Source organism: Marmota monax, unplaced genomic scaffold, assembly GCF_021218885.2.
Source record: "Marmota monax isolate L192 unplaced genomic scaffold, Marmota_monax_Labrador192_F-V1.1 WCK01_AAM20220418_F8-fsc00160, whole genome shotgun sequence".
Classification (NCBI taxonomy): domain Eukaryota; kingdom Metazoa; phylum Chordata; class Mammalia; order Rodentia; family Sciuridae; genus Marmota; species Marmota monax.
Genome location: NW_026694183.1, coordinates 2,164,971 through 2,180,975, shown reverse-complemented (window position 1 = coordinate 2,180,975; position 16,005 = coordinate 2,164,971). Strand labels below are relative to the sequence as shown.

The following is a 16,005-nucleotide window of genomic DNA, read 5'->3' as shown; positions in this document are numbered from 1 at the left end:
AGAAAGTAAGACTTCTGTATGCTATGTTTAACTAGCTAAAAGACCTGATTTATTGCTGTTGTAAGGCTGCCTCCTTTGTTCACAATACTATAAAAAGATTGCTGTATACAATTAAAGGGGCTTTTTTTCTTCTGCTGCTTGGCTTCCTCTGCTTCTTCTTTCTTTCTCATGCTGATCAGCGAGTGAGTTACTGCAACAGTTGGCTTCTGGCAATTCTTGGCTTGTGGCTGTGTCCCTCTATACCTTTTGTTTTTGGTACTGGTTCTATGCATGCTTAGCAATGTGCTATACCACTGAAGTATACCTCCAGCCCCTATCTTTTGAAGTCAGTGTTACAATTTTGGATCTTAAGGTGGAGAGTTCTCCAATATGTGGAGAGTTACTGGTTGGAAATAAAGATTATGCCAGGGCATACCTGGAGGCCACACACAAAGTCAGTAATTACCTGTGGGGAGGGAGACAAATCGGTGGGCCAACTCCTGTACTTGGGTCCAGGCATTCTCCCAGCTGGTTTCTAGAGGGGTTTTAATGGGTGGCTTTAAAGCAGATGCACATGAGTTCCAGGAGTTCATGCAGTGCCCGAGAGGTGGTCACTGTGGCATCTGCATGGTCCACATGGGCGTGGGTGTCAGGGGGCCACTCAGGTAGGCTGTCTGTAGCTGTCCCATCTGGAGGTGCTCACCAGGAGGAAGCTGCATGAGGCAGATGTCTAGACAGACCATGTGGGTTAAATGGGAGTGGCCAGAGAATTAGAAACTGCGTGGGGGTGGCTAAGCCTTGCTTAGGCATGTTCAAAGTGGATGTCCAGGCCACATGAAACTGTACAGACAGCTCCTTCAATTCTCTCCATCCTGTCTTCACGTTGCTTTTCTTCTTTCTCATCTCCCTCTACCTCTTTCTTATAAGGACATTTATAATGGCATTTAGGGCCCAACAGTGTAATCCAGGATAATCACCCATCTCAGGATCTGAAAACACATCTGCAAAACCTCTTTTCCCAAAGAAAATAATATTTATTTGTTCAGGGATTAGGACCTTCTATCTTTTGGTTGGGTAGGGGCTCTTCTCAGCCTCCACAGTGAGAGAGCACTGTGTCTTCAGGGAGAAATGGTTGCTAGGAGGCAGAGGGACATTGTCCACCCCAACTGCCTGCCAGGTCCTCCTGAAACGCAGTGTGTGCCTCCATTTCCTGTGGGTTCAGAGGGCTCTTGCAGTAAAAATTATGTTTTAAAAAAACCACCACAACCACCACTAATGTCTGATTAACTTGAAGCCTAGGATCCATTCTGAGGTGGAGCTGGGGGAGAGAACAGGCTCAGTCACTGTCCTGGCCACAGCAGCAAGTGAATTGTCTCTATTCCCCTATGCTTGAGTTAATTAAATCTCTTTTCTTCAAAAAGCAAATTTTTTCCTCTGGTACTTTGCTGTAGTAATGAAAAACTAACTAACACAAAATACCTGATGACTATTTGTTGATTAAAAGGCAGAACAGGGGGTGAGGTTGCTTAGCATGCATGAGGCACTGGGTTCAATTCTCAGTACCACATATAAAAAATAAGTAAAATAAGGTTGAAAAAAAATATATATATATATAGGGCAGAAAGAATATATGGAAAAGAGGCAGGGAAAGGGAATGGAAAAGAGTCACAAATCAAGGAATGGATGAATGGATGAAAGGGTAGGTGGAAGGGTGAATATATGGATGGATAAGTGGAAGAATGGCTGGTTTGGTATGTGTATAAAAAGTCTGTATAGATAATGAGAGGATGATGTGTTAGCTTTTTGTTGCTGAGGAAAAACAACTTAGGGGAGGAAAGATTTATTTTGTGTTATGGTTTCATCCATGGTTGGCTGGGTCCATTGCTTTGGATCTGAAGCAAGGTAGAACCTCATGCAGAGTCAAGTTGCTTACTCAGAGCGGCTGGAAAGCACACAGAGGAAGGGGCCAGGGCCTAGGTAGAATCCCCAAGTGCACACCTCCAAGGATCCATCTCCTACAGTTTCCACCACTCCCCAAAGATCCATTTAGTTATGAACCCTTAATGAACTGAATGATGAGGTCAAGCCATCATGATCCAATCATTTTCTAAAATTTTCCACCTCTGAACATTGCTGTTTAGGGAACCAAGCCTTCAACACATGAGCCTTTGGGGGATAGTCCAGATCCAAACCATAACAGATGGACAACTGATGAGACTGAGGGAAGGGGCCTGGCTGTATTTCAGGAGTAGAGCATTTGCCTCACATATATGAGACCCTGGGTCTGGTCCCCAGATACGCCCCCACCCCAACACACATACAATGAAAGGACGGAAAGGCAGATGAAGTGGGGTGGAAGGATGGATGGATGAAAGGTTTGGAGTGTGAGAGGGCAGATGGACGGACAAGTGGAAGACTGATGGATGGATGGGATGTCTGCATGAAAGCACGAACAGATGGATTGGGAGCTGCTATATTTATATATACATATATTTTTTTTTGACGTGGAGTCAGGCTATGTTGTACAGGCTGGCCTTGAACTCGTGGGCTCAAGTGATACCCCTGCCTCAGACTTCTGAGTAGCTGGGACCACAGGCATGTGCCACCACACTCAACAAAGGTTTGAATACATGAATGAAAGACTGGTTAGATGAAAGGCTGAAGGGGTAAAGAATGGGAAGTAAAAGAGTTAAATGTCTCCAAAAAGAACTTCTTTTGCAGACACTGGATTTCCCAAGTTCCAATAAAACAATTTATTGCTAAACTCTAGTGGTGCCAATGGTATAAGGGTAGTACTGAGGGGCCCCAACCTGCCTGGGAGCTGGAGTCTTCTTCATCCACAATCCCAGTGACCGCGGGAGACGATGTTGAAGGGACAAGATGGTTGAGAGGGGGAGCTTCACATTATCTGGAGGGGAACTCTGACGTTAATTAATGTTCCCTGACATTAATCAGAACTGATGTGCCAGGTCTAAAGAAGTGGCAGGGATGCACATTCAGGGGATTTTTCTAGAAGCTTATCTGTGATTAAACAGCAGGCTTTGATTCACATCACTTCATTTCTTTTTTCTATTTTGAACTGCAAGAAGTTGAAAGGTCTGGAAAACAATAAAAATGGGTATTAGTATCTTATTCACTCAAGGAACACCCTGTGTGCCGCTACTGCATGCAGGTATCTACTAGGAACTGGGGACAGAGACATTAGCAAGAGGGTCAAGGATGCTTGAGGGCTTATAACTGGGAGGACAGGGGACACCACTCCAGTTGGGACAAGGACTGGGGAGAAAGCAGGTGAAAAGACTGGGGTGGGCAGGAAGGAGGTGCCTCCTGGGACCATGGAGGCCCCAGGAACCTGAGGCAATGGCTGTGCGAAGACGAAGGGGAAGGTCTCCTGACCACGGACACGGCAGGTGCAGCGGTCCTTGGCCTGGTCTGGAATATGAGGTAAGGTGGGGTAGTGGCACACATGACACTAGGGGCCACAGGGCGGGGAGGTGCGCTCAACCAAGCAGGCAAGTCGAGGGGCCACCAGGAAGCATCTTTGGCTACTCAAAGATGACTGGACTCCTTGAATAGATCTCCTCATTAAGGGTTGCTGAGTGGGTGGCTGCCAGGGAGCAAGCAGGTCTGAAATGGCCAAGATCTTGAAGGAGCCATCAGGTTTATCATCTCCATTCATAGTGAATTCATAGCATTTTTCGTGGCCTCAGTCCATGTTGAATATGCTGGATTTTCCATACCATAAGTAGGCTCAGGCCCCCTGACCCATATTTCAGGTCTCCTCCGAGTTCGTCAGTGTGGTCCATTTAGATACCCACCTCAAGCAAATTCCTCAACTGATAAATATAGTTGGAGCTTCTGTCTTGAGCCAGGTCTGGGAAACAGATGACAGAGGCACATGTGACCCCATCATCATGGAGCTCACTGCTAACAGGTGACTAAGACAAGTGACCATATAGTCAAGCCACCTCTGGGACAGCAGACCAGGCAAAGCCATCTAGACCAGACTTGGCAACTGCCGGAGGGAGAGGGTGAGGGAGCCAGGGGTGTCAGGTGGACCCTAAGGTCTCTGGCTTGGACACCGGACAGAAGGAGGAGCTGTCTGCTGGCTGGGGAAGGAGCATGTGTAGTGGAGAAGGTCCTGGCTTCTGCAGGGTATCCGGGGCTGACAGAGCCTGCTACTCTAATACAGAAAGTGACTTCCCCAAACTGGCACTTTGGGTGCCCTGTGTGCAGGTGCTGTGTGCTCTGATCAAGTGTCATCTCATATCTGCAACTTTGGATGTCAGGAAAAGTGCAGGAAAGACCAAGCAATTGCAATCCAAGTGCCACCAGAAGATGACTGTCAAAGGAGACAGTGCTACCCAGGGAGGTGCTGTCCAGGATGGGCCTGGACCAAGCTTTTTCACCACATCAGTGACATCTAGACAGGTCTTTGGGTGGTGGTGGGTGGGCTGGGGGAGGGTGCCATGCACTGAGGACGCTGAGCAGTGTCCCAGGCCTCTACACTAGACGCCAGTTGGACTATTCCCTGTTGTGACAGCCAAAAATGTCTCCAGACACTGCCAATGCCCACCTCCACCCCTGGGGCAGGGACCTGAGTCAGACATGACCTGAGCTTCGATTTCAGCAAACCACAATGACAGAAACGCTAGCTCCATGAGAGAGGAAAGGCTTGGGGAAGCTCCTCCTTAGGACACATCCTGTGCTCTTCCACAATCAGTAGTGTGTAAACTGAGTTTTTAGCCTTCTAAAAACGCCCTCGCAGTCTCACATGGTATAGTGGGAGTTTACACTGGCATAGCCCCGATGGACAGCAATCTCATTATCACTATGGGAAGGACAATTCCACCTGCCAATACACACACCCCAGGCACAGAACTAGGCATACAGCTGTTTGAGGCAACATTAAAAAGTTGGGACACTGAGCAAATGTCCAACGACTGGTTAAAAAGCACATCCTTCATCTACACAATGGGATATAGCTGTCCTTCAGCATACTCCAGGGATTGGATCCAGGACCCCTGAGGATATCAAAATCCCAGGATGTTCAAGTCCCTTACAGGAAATGGAACAGTGTTTGCAGATAACCTATGTTCATCCTCTGGTCCACTTTAAGTCACATCTGTCCTAACAATATCTCATGTAATGCAAATGCTATGTAAATAGTTGTCATTCTGTACTGTTAGGGAATAATGACAAAAAAGTCTGTGATGCCCAGCGAAGATGTAATTTTTTCAAGTCCGTTTGATCTACAGTTGGTTAAGTCTGTGGATAGAGAACCCTCCACTACAGACAGCTGACAGCGCTGTGCCGCTACGAAGGCCGTGGACACACTGTGTTGATGAGGAGAGACGATGAGAAGGGAGCGAGGCAGGGCACAGGGCACAGGGGCAGTGGATGTTTTGTGCATGGTGGGGACGAGGCCAGCCAGCCCACAGGAAAGCAGAGTCCTGGTGAAAGGGCATAGGAAGAGGGTTGCATGGAGGCCAAAGGGCCAGTATTTTGGAGGCCCCTGAATCCAGTCATGCCTGAAGCCGCCGCCCCCCCACCCCCAAGAATCTTCTACCACCAAACAATCTACCTTTTCCTTTTCTTTTCTTTTGTGACACAGGGATGCAACCCTGGGGCACTCAACCACTGAGTACCTTTTTTGTATTTGATTTAGAGACAGAGTCTTGCTGAGATGCTCAGGGCCTAAGTTGCCAAGGCTGGCTTTGAACTGGTAAACTTCCCATCTCAGCCTCCAGAGCCACTGAAATTATAGGCATGCACCACTGCACTCAGCTCACTCCACCCTTTTCTTAGAGCCAAGCTCAGTTAGGTTTTAGCTACTTGCCCTTCCTCTTTCCTGGGGATTGGAAATTTGAGAGCCCATGGAAATCCAGCATCTGCGGGAGGGCTGGCCCTGGCGGAAACCTGGGCTGCATCTGGAGTTATCCTTCACAGCCCTGGGCAGGCCTGGGCAGGAGCAGGGAGAAGGGAAGGGGGAGAAGGTGAAGATGCCAAGTTCTCCTTACATGGATTCCACCTAGGGCACCACCTGGAGGTCCAAGGGGTCGTATGGTGACACCTGCAGATCCTGCAGTAGGGCTTCTAGATTGTTCCTCAGCACAGCATAGGGCGGCTTCTCCTCGTACTTGAGGGCCATCACCACCTTCAGGTATTCCTTCAGGGTCTCTGTGGTCAAAACACCCCCCAGCACAGGAGAGGCCTGAGAGGCGTCCCCAACCCAGGGCCTGTGGCTGTGCCCAGAGGCAGAAAAGCAGGGATACCACAGGGTCCCTGGGATGTCACCGACATGCCCATCTGTTCATCCTTCCTTTGTTCTGGCACTGCCAGAGGCACTTACATTTTTTCAGTGCAGAAATAATGGCCAAGGCAGGCACCAGTAGAGGACACCATGGCCACTCTAGTACCTATCAACCAGCCTCATGTCACCAAAACCCCCAACCCCTTCTCCATTCTGTTTTGTTTTAAAGAGAATCCTTGCTAACAATGCCATTTTACCTGATACAAATATTTAGTGCATATTTCTAAACTGGGGGCAACTCTTCCTGCAAAATGCCAGACAGTGAATGTTTTGGTCTGTGACTCTGCTGTGGCCCAAGAACAGCCACAGACCTAAAGGAAACATGAGCACGGCTTGCTGCATTCATGGTTGCTGCAGCTTGAACTGTAGGGCCATGAAATGCTCTTCTTTCCGTTTTTCAACCATGTACAAATGCAAAGCAATTCTTAATTCACTGGCAGCACAAGCAACATGATTTATTAACACCTACTTTAAAAGAGAAAGGCTCTCTCTTTATTTCCCCAGAAAGAAGCACAAAACCAGGATTGTACTTTAAAAAAAATTAGCATTAAGATGGTAGTAACAGTGGTGACAACAGTCCCTACTTGGCAGTGTCTTCCTCTAGCCAGGATCTACACTGCACTAATGAGGGGCTGAGGCAGCTGCTGGAGTACAGTTCTGTGTAGAGGGCTCTGCATTGACTATGCCTAGCCACCTAGAGGTGGGTGCTCTGTTGGCTCCATTTTACACACTGGGAAGCTGAAGCTCAGAGAGGGCACATTTTTCTGTTGGAGGTCCTCAGGCTGGTGCGCCCAACTCCTGAAGGATGACCCTGTCTCAGGTGATCCTGCCCCAGCCCCGCCTTCTGGTTGATTGTATAAAATCTCCCAGTGGCAATTCACTAACCACAGGCTCACCTTCTATGGAGGGTGAACTGGACGGAAGTGCAGCTTGAGAAGCTTGGTCATGATATGAGCCTGGGGATTTAAAAAAATTAAACACAGCCCTTACACAGCCAGAGGGGACAGATTCTCCATCTGTTTCTGCCTCCACCTTAGCAACACAGAAGCTCATCAGAAAGGGCATTGCAAATGACAACTACCAACACTGCCAGAACCCAGCACAGACAGCTTAGATGTGCAATAATAGGACTGGCTTTACAAATCATGGTGTAACCGAATCAACACAGCAAAGCTGAGTGGACAGAAGCAGCAATGGACCTAGGGGCAAGGACATGGGAGAAGAGGCCCGGGGGAAATGCACATGCAGAAGAAGATGTATTACGTGAGCCCAGTTTTGTTTATAAAACCAAAAATCATTTGGTAAAAACACAGGCCTTGCAAAATAACCTGTGTGTATTATTTGTGTTTGGGATGCAGGTAGGAAAAGAACTGGCTGTCGATTGTGGAGATGGTCTGCAGAGCCTTGGTCACAGCTGTGCCACCATCCCCTGAGGAAGGGCTGCCTGCTAGGACACCTGGCTGCCCCTCTTTGTTGGGGATGCCCTGAACAGGAACTGAGCATGCCCCCTTAGCCTTGAGTAATGCGGGTGAGGAACTGGCATAGCACAGTGCAGAGTAAGTGGGCCTTACCTTTGCTGGGCAAGGAAGTGCAGTTCTGGGATTGGGTGTCACTCAATGGGACTGGGCTACACCCCCTGCTTGTTGTAACACAATCCCTTGCCTTATTTGGGTGGAATACTCTATCGAATGTCTTTCCCCTAATAAAAACAGGGGATCGGGGTGTGCTCCTCTCTTGCCTCTTGCCTCCCTTGCTCCTCTTGCCCTCTAGAGCAGGAGCTGACCCCTCAGGTTGCAGAGCTGCAGAGCCATACCTGATCCCTGAAAAAGGTATTTTGTTTGTGTGGTCTTTTCATTGCCAGCCCAACATGTGGAGTGACCCTGAAGCTATCGCCTGCATGGGACGTGGGTGACAGTTGGCACCTGAACAGGGACTAAATGTAGGTCCTAATGGCCAGCTTGAAGTAGTTTTTGGACTAAAATATTTGGCTACTTGAAGTTTCTCCCCTGTTAAGGGCCATGACAAGCTCAAATTAGCTCTTCTATAAGCCAGTTATTCTTTCTGTTGTTTTTTGGGACGGGGATAAAGTTAGTGACCCTATCAAAAATTTTGATTGGGTGAATTAAGTTGTCTTCACTGAGAAGACTGAGTCATAGGTAAATACCCTTCTTGTTGATTCTCTTCAATTCTCCAGGAGAAATAAATTCTTGATTAAGTATCCGAGGTGACACCATGGAATTTGGAGTTATTAATAATACATTGAGGCTACTTAGAATCTTGACCCCACAGATATACTGGCAATGTATCCAGGACATAGGGTTTAAAGAGTCCTGCATTACCATCTTTATCTTCCCATTGAAGGTACCTTAGTACCACAGTACCACTCTGAGCAAGTTGAGAAACTTGACCAATCCCTTCTAAACTGGCAGGTGCAATAAGTGGAGGAGGCCTCCTATCACCTGGTGGAGACCATTTCCCCACCTCTTGAGTTTGCACTAGTCTTGTCCCTTATTTTGGTCCAGAGAATGTGACAGAGGTGATGTTCTGGGCCTTCCATGCTCTGTGGCGCTGGCTCTCACCCTCTTTGGAAGCTGCACCAAGACCACAGTCTCCACTAGAAGGTGCGTGATCCCATGTGGGAGATGGGGAACCAGCCCCACTGAGTCCTCCCCAACCTGCCAGTGACAATGCCACATGGAAGAGTCAGGAGCCCCTTGAACCATCCAGCCTGTGGAACTGCCACATGCTGTGCTACAAGAATGTCCCCTGGTAAGACCAGCAGAACTTTGCAGATGAACCCAGCCCTAACTGCTGTCCTGAAGCATCCTAACACATGAAATAGGGCTTGTTGGGGGTGGTTTGTCACAAAGCAATAGGTGTCTGGAACACAACTCACCATACTACTGACAGTAACAGAGATTGGGGGTTTTGTTTTTGTTTTGCAGTGCTGGGGATGGAACTCCGACCTCCCACGAGAGGCAAGGGCTCAACCACTGAGCTAGCTCCCAGCCCTAGGGCTTGCATTTTTTTGTTTTTGATTTTGGTACTGGGATTGAACCCAAGGTGCTTTACCACTGAGCTACATCCCCAGCCCCCTGTTTTTAAAAATATTTTTTTAAAAAGTATTTATTTTTTAGTTGTAGTTGGATACAATACCTTTTATTTTATTTATTTATTTTTATGTGGTGCTGAGGTTCAAACCCAGGGCCTCACACTTGCTAGGCGAGTGCTCTGCTACTGAGCCACAACCCAGTCCGTCCGCAACCCTTTTTTATTTTGCATTTTGAGACAGGGTCTCACTATATTGCTTAGGGCCTTGCTAAATTGCAGAATTGAACTTGCAATCCTCCTGCTTCAGCCTTCCAAGTTGCTGGGATTATAGGTATATGTCACTATGCCCAAACAGGACTTGCTTTTAACTGTAAGACTGGGAAAGGGCCTAGAAAGGGATAGAAACTTTCAAACTTTTTCTTTCTTTCTTTTTCTTTTTTTTTTTTTTTTTGGTGCTGGGGATTGAACCTGGGGTCTTGTGCATGCAAGGCAAATACTCTACCAACTGAACTATATCCCCAGCCTTTTTTTTTTTTGATACTGGAGATTGAACCCAGGGTGCTGTATCTCTGAGCTAAATTGCCTGTCCTTTTTTTTTTTTTTTTTTTTTTTTTTGTGAGACAGGGTCTTGCTAAGTTGTTTAAGGCCTTGCTAAGTTGCTGAGGCTGGCTTTAAACTTGCGATGCTCCTGCCTCAGCCTCCTGAGCCACTGGGATTACAAGTATTTGCCACCATGCCCAGCATATAATCACATTTTTTTAAAGACATGATTTATGTGTATTTTATTACTACAAAAAATATTGACAACATTCTGCTAGTACTAACACAGGAAATCTCAAGGATATATTCATCCCAAATGGAAAAAAAGAAAAAAGAAAATCCCAGCTGGAGACCAATATATATAATATCATTCCATTAAAAATTATTTCTATGCAATTTTCTCTTTTTCTTTTCTTTTTTTGGTTATTGTTCAGAGACATGAGTTGTTTTGAAGAATTTTGTTTTTCTACAACAGACATATACTACATGTAAGATTTGGGAAACTCAAAGAAAGAAAACCAAGGAGTTAATGGGGTATAAAAAGAGCCCAATTTGAGATGGACCCAAGCTGCCTGGTCCTGTCTGGGGCCTGCCTGGTCCTGTCAGTGGCCTGCCTGGTCCTTCCCACTTCAGGACATACCTGAGGGCTTGATCCAGGAATGCTGCAGTCCCATGAGGAGCTCTGGGTGGTCAAGATACCTGCAGGGATGGAAGCACATGTAAATGGTCTTTTAGAAAAAGGAGAACAACTTTGCAAAGTGAAGTTCAATACACACAGTTGATTCCTGTTACTTATGGTGGTTGTGTTCTGGAGAGTCACCGTGAAAGCTGAGTTAGTGAATATAAGCCATGGGTCCTAGTTCCCAAGGGCCTCTGGTCACATTTCCATCAACCAATGAACACATAACCTTGGTGCTTGCTGTGTTTGTTTTGGTGCTGGGGATGGAACCCAGGGTCTTGTGTATGCTGAGCACACACTCTGCCACTGACTTGGCTTTACATGTGCTGCTGCTAGAAGACACCTTGCTTGACAACTATGTGCTGCGTGATTAACACTGAACTATGGCCATTGGCACTCTAACTCATGACTGTTTTAGACAGAGAAATCACCGACAGCAGAAAAATATATCATGCAATAGACAGTACAAAGAATTCTTTATGGGGCTGAGGTTGTGGCTCAGTGGTAAAGCACTTGTAAGGCCCTGGGTTCGATCCTCAGCACCACATAAAAATAAAGGTATTATGTCCATCTACAGCTGAAAAATAAATATTAAAAAAGGACAATTATGTAGTATAAGAGCCGAAAACAGGAGGCAGAATGTTGCCTGGTTTCATTCTCAGTGGAGAATGTGTGTGTTGGGTGACAAGTTTTTCTCCACTCTGCGTGTGACCACAGATGACCACAAAAGCACGGTAAGAATTTATTTTGTGGGCTGGGGGTGTGGCTCAGTGATAGAGTGCTTCCCTGGCATGTATGAGGCACTGGGTTCGATTTTGAGCACCACTTATAAATAAACAAATTAAATAAAGGTCCATTGACAACTTATATATACATGCCAAAAAAGAATTGGTTTTATGATTACAAATACCTTTAATGAGTGGGGAATTCACAAATATAGAATCTTTGGATAAATGAGGACGGACTGCACACACACACACACACACACAGCATAAATACATGTGTTCATACACACACAAACACATACGTGACCCTTCCTGATCACTGAGGAAAAAATGGAAATTCATCCAGTGTGCCTTTGCCCTCTCCTCAAAGCACCAGCCTCAGTATTTCTTCGCTGGCTCAGAGTGCCAGATTGCTTCCCCAACATCCACCCAGTCACTGGGCACTGTCCCTGTCTTTGCTGACCCCTGCCCAGCAGTCCTCAAGCCCCAAACTTCTGCTTTCCAGTTTTCTCTGCCCCCTTCTCATCTGTCCAACAGCTCTGGGCCCAGCTCAGGCCTCCTCCCTGGGTTCCAGGGATCCCCAACAGGAGCCCAGGGTCTTTCTATGACCAGAACCAACCCTGCCCCTCCCTGCTCACAGCTCTCCTGCGGCTCCCCAGTGCCCAGTGGGTAAAGACCAGGCACATGAAGACACCCAGAGGCACCTCTGGCTTCGTTTCTCCTCTCCTTCCTCTCATTTATGCTGCAGCTGCACTGAATTAACCCTGGTCCTTACTAGGGCATGCAGCCACACACGACTTTGGCCTCTGCTACCAGGGATGGCCTTTCTCAACCCTAACCCCAAGCGCCAAGTAGGAGGTGGCTCTTCTCCCTTCAGGATGCAGCTCAAGAGCTTAGTCTCCTGGGAAGCCTTCCTTGATTCTTCCAGACAGAGGAACTCAATCCCCTCTAGAAGCCTGAGTACCATGCGTCAGTCACTGCCACCTATGGCAGCCATCCATACACCATATGGGAAGGGTGGGTACCCCATCCCAGCAGCCTCAGGACACAGTGAATGGATAAAGAAGTGAACGAGCAAGCTATGGCACAAAACAGACGTGCCAATTGCAGGGGAGTAAGTAAGCCACTGTCTGCTTCTATGGAACTCCATGATCATCTAGGTATAGGGACCAATCTGATGGCCAGCAAGGGCCTTGCACAGCCTGTGGGAATCTAAGTCTATACCCTTTTTCATTAGTTCGTTCCCTCATGTATTTTTTTTATTTTTATTTTTTAGTTGTAGTTGGACACAATACCTCTATTTTGTTTATTTATTTTTATGTGGTGCTGAGGATCAAACCCAGGACCCCGCACGTGTGAGGTGAGCACTCTACTGCTGAGCCACAACCCCAGCCCCTCCCTCATGTATTTTAAAAATGAATACATATCTGTTAACGATTGGAAAAAGGCCACAGAGGTAAAACGTCATAGAGGTCAGAAAAATGTGTAAGTTGCAACATGGTCCCCTAGTGGTCCTTTAGGTTACAGCACCCAGTCACCAAGAAGCTGAGCTGGGAGTGGGCGGGGCTTTTGGACAGCATCAAGATGGGCCCTGTTCTGAACTGATGCCCTCTGTGGTCCTGGACAGCAGCCGGGGCTCTGGGAGTAGTTTCCCATGTTGATACCATGGACATTAAAGTGACTGCTATGACCTATTTTATGTGCTCTACATCTGTTGGGGAGGGCAAACCTTTTCTGTAAAGCATATCACATCCACCTCAAGTCTCTGTAGGGCTGGAGATGTAGCTCAGTGGTACAATGCTTACCTAGCGTGACCGAGGCCCTGGGAATCAAACCCAGCACCATAAAAAATAACATAAATAAAATAGTCTGGTAAGGGAGAATGTGGGAGGGGTTGTGAAAATAGTGACATGAGTGTCCTCAGGAGTCAGGGGATGTGGAGGGAGGAGAGGCTTCAACCCACAAGTGTCTCGGTGTGGTTTCCCCAATGGCAGGAAGGGAGCTGGAGGCACCCTGATCCACTTCATAACGTTGATCACATACTTGTCAGTGCTGGGCCTGGCACTCAGCTCTTCCCTCAGAACAACACTTCAGGTCATCAAAGGTGACTAAGTAAAGGCACCTGGACTCAAATACAAGCCATTCAGCTCCAGAGATGACCCCTCTCACCTCAGTGCCATTTCCCAAGTGTGAAAGGCTTATCCCAAGCAGATTGGGGGTGTCCTGGCACATGGATACCCCAGGAAACAGGGACTGATGAACGAGTAACCAAGTAACTGGAAGGAATTCAAATACATGCTGCTCTGTCCACCTAAAAATCCTGCCTGGGGGCAGCGCCTGCTTCCTCTGCTTCCTGCTGTGTGCTTCCTCCCAGTCCCTGTCACCCCCAGCCCGCCCCTACTGGACTGCGGCTGCCAGGTCAGTCTGACCTGCGTCCACACTGAAGCGGGGCTGGCTCACACAGTCACATGTTAGTCATTCACTCCACTACTATTTCTTGCACACCCACAATGCACGCTCTGATGAGGAAGGTGTGCACATGCTGGAGGGGACGGGGTTCTCCACCACCTTGGAGGGGAGGCAGTTGTCAACCGTGCTTACGCTGCTCTGAGGTGCGCTGTGAGCGTAGCTCAGCCAGGTCCTTAAACCAGGCATCAGAAGCTGGCACAGGGTGCTTCGCAAGCTCCAGGCACACACGTCCACTCTGTGCTACAAATCCCGTGACTCATGGTTTCACTGGCTTCATTTCAAAGGAACATGTCTCACTGCCTTGGGTAGAAAACCAGTGCCATCTGCGGGGACTAGAAACCAAATATAAAAGTAAGTTGCAAAACAGGGCAATCGACTCTTGCTCCAGTGGCTTCCAAAACAGAGGTGCCTGGTAACTTGGAGCTGAAGGCCCACCCCTTTCTACAGAGATGTTTGGGGCAAGTGCCAAAGTGAGACGTCCTTCTTGCCACTATTTAAAGCCTCACTGGCCCTTAGGAGTGATTCACTTGTTACCATTGCTGAAACCCACCCTGGACATTCAGTCACACCCTGTTTTGCTGACGGACACTCAGGAGTCTGACCCCTGACATGTCGTAAGCTTTGCCCCTCAGCTCTTTACTGTCTGTCCCCACAGTAAGATGTGAGCTTCCTGAGGGCAGGACTTTTGTCTTTCCTCAGTATCTCCAGGGCCTGGAGCAGAGGCTGGCACAGCAGAGGTGTCTGTTATCTGCTGAGTGAAGGAAGGCTGTGCCCAGACACCCCCAATCCACTCAAGCATCCCACACTTGGGAAATGACACTGAGGTGAGAGGGGCCATCTCTGGAGCTGAATGGCTTGTATTTGAGTCCAAGGGTTTTTACTTAATCGCCTTGTGATGACCTGGAGTGTTGTTCTGAAGGAAGAGCTGAGTGCCAGGCCCAGCACAGACAAGTATGTGATAAATGTCAACCATGCCTAGGTCACAGTTGTGAGCAGGCCAAGTACCGAGCATGTGCAAGGAGGAGACGTGATGTAGTGGGAAGCAGGAACAGACCCTGGAGGAGGATGAAATTCAGGGTTTCATACCATTTATGCCAAGCAAACACATCCAGCAACTTCACATAGTGTCAGGGACAGGCAAACCAGCTTAGAAGTATTCAGAAGTAGTGAAGTAGCAGCATAGCTAAAGTTTAAAAACAACACTGAGTGACAGAAAGCAGGAAAGAGAGGGACTGAGAACGTACAGCAGTTCCCCCTTATCGGTAGTTTTGCCTTCTGTGGTTTAATTTGTGGTCTATAAGAAGAAAGACAGATTAAGACCAATAAGATATCCAGCAGGGGGCATGCCACAACCGTGGAAGTTTTATTACAGTATTGTTACAACTTGTTACAAGTTATTGTTATTAATTCCAAATGACAATTAATCAATTAGACTTTATCATAGGCAATGCACATATATATATTGTACAGAATGTATAGCACCTGGTACCATCTGCTGTTGTAGGCACCCGCTGGAAAGAGGATAAGAGGAGGCTACCATATTATCATTTACACACATGAAACACACAGGACAACCCTGTATCATTCAAGGACACAGACACATCTACATAAAGAAGTAGGAGTCAGAAATAGAGAACTCAGTGAGGTGCAATGATGTGAAGCTGAGACCTCCGTGAGAGGAGTCAGAAACAGATGTAATTCAGAGCAGAGCACCACTCACGCAGATCACACAGCAGGGCCACCGTGCAATTTTAAGGATCCAAATACATCTAAGTAAACACATCAACAGAACATACATCAAGTGTGTCCGAATGGCTACCCACAGTTGAGAGAAAGGAGACAGGAAATGTAAGAGGGGTAAAGTAAAATGAGAGCGAGGCTTGACACACACCAGGGACGCGGTGTGTAAGAACCAGAAACTGCCACCGTGTGCTCACTGGAGAGCTTGTCCTCTTCCTGCCGAGGGGGCTTTCCCAGATAACCTCATCTTCTGCTGGGGCTCTGGCAGACATTTCCCAAGAGCCCCAGGTCTGTATTTCCACTTTGACTTCCTTCCTGCACTTCAGACGGGCACAGCAGCTGCCTCCCAGGCAGCCTGTTGGATGCCTCCTTGGCAAGGGTCACCCTCCCAGTCTACACCAGATCCCGAATTCAATCTTGGGACCTCAGGGCTTCCCTGTAGCCAGGTCCCCATCGTCCTTGGTACTGAGCCACACACTGCAGCAGTCTTCCCAGTCCACCTTCCTGCT

General features: G+C 47.7%; 1 protein-coding gene across 8 annotated transcripts in view; it reads right to left on the bottom strand.

Annotated features, from left to right (window-relative positions):
• Positions 1-2,708: 2,708 nt before the first annotated feature.
• The window catches only part of Vrk3 (VRK serine/threonine kinase 3), a 36,553-nt gene continuing 23,256 nt past the window's right edge, over positions 2,709-16,005 (bottom strand). For 6 of the 8 annotated variants that reach the window (XM_046466237.2, XM_046466240.2, XM_046466236.2 and 3 more), the window contains 3 exons: positions 10,524-10,582; positions 6,000-6,159; positions 2,709-3,077 (listed from right to left, as the gene is read on the bottom strand). In XM_046466237.2, coding sequence (XP_046322193.1) covers positions 6,011-6,159; positions 10,524-10,582 — 208 coding nt within the window. In that variant the 3' untranslated portion in view covers positions 2,709-3,077; positions 6,000-6,010. The other 2 variants (XR_006856563.2, XM_046466241.2) reach the window with 2 other exon arrangements.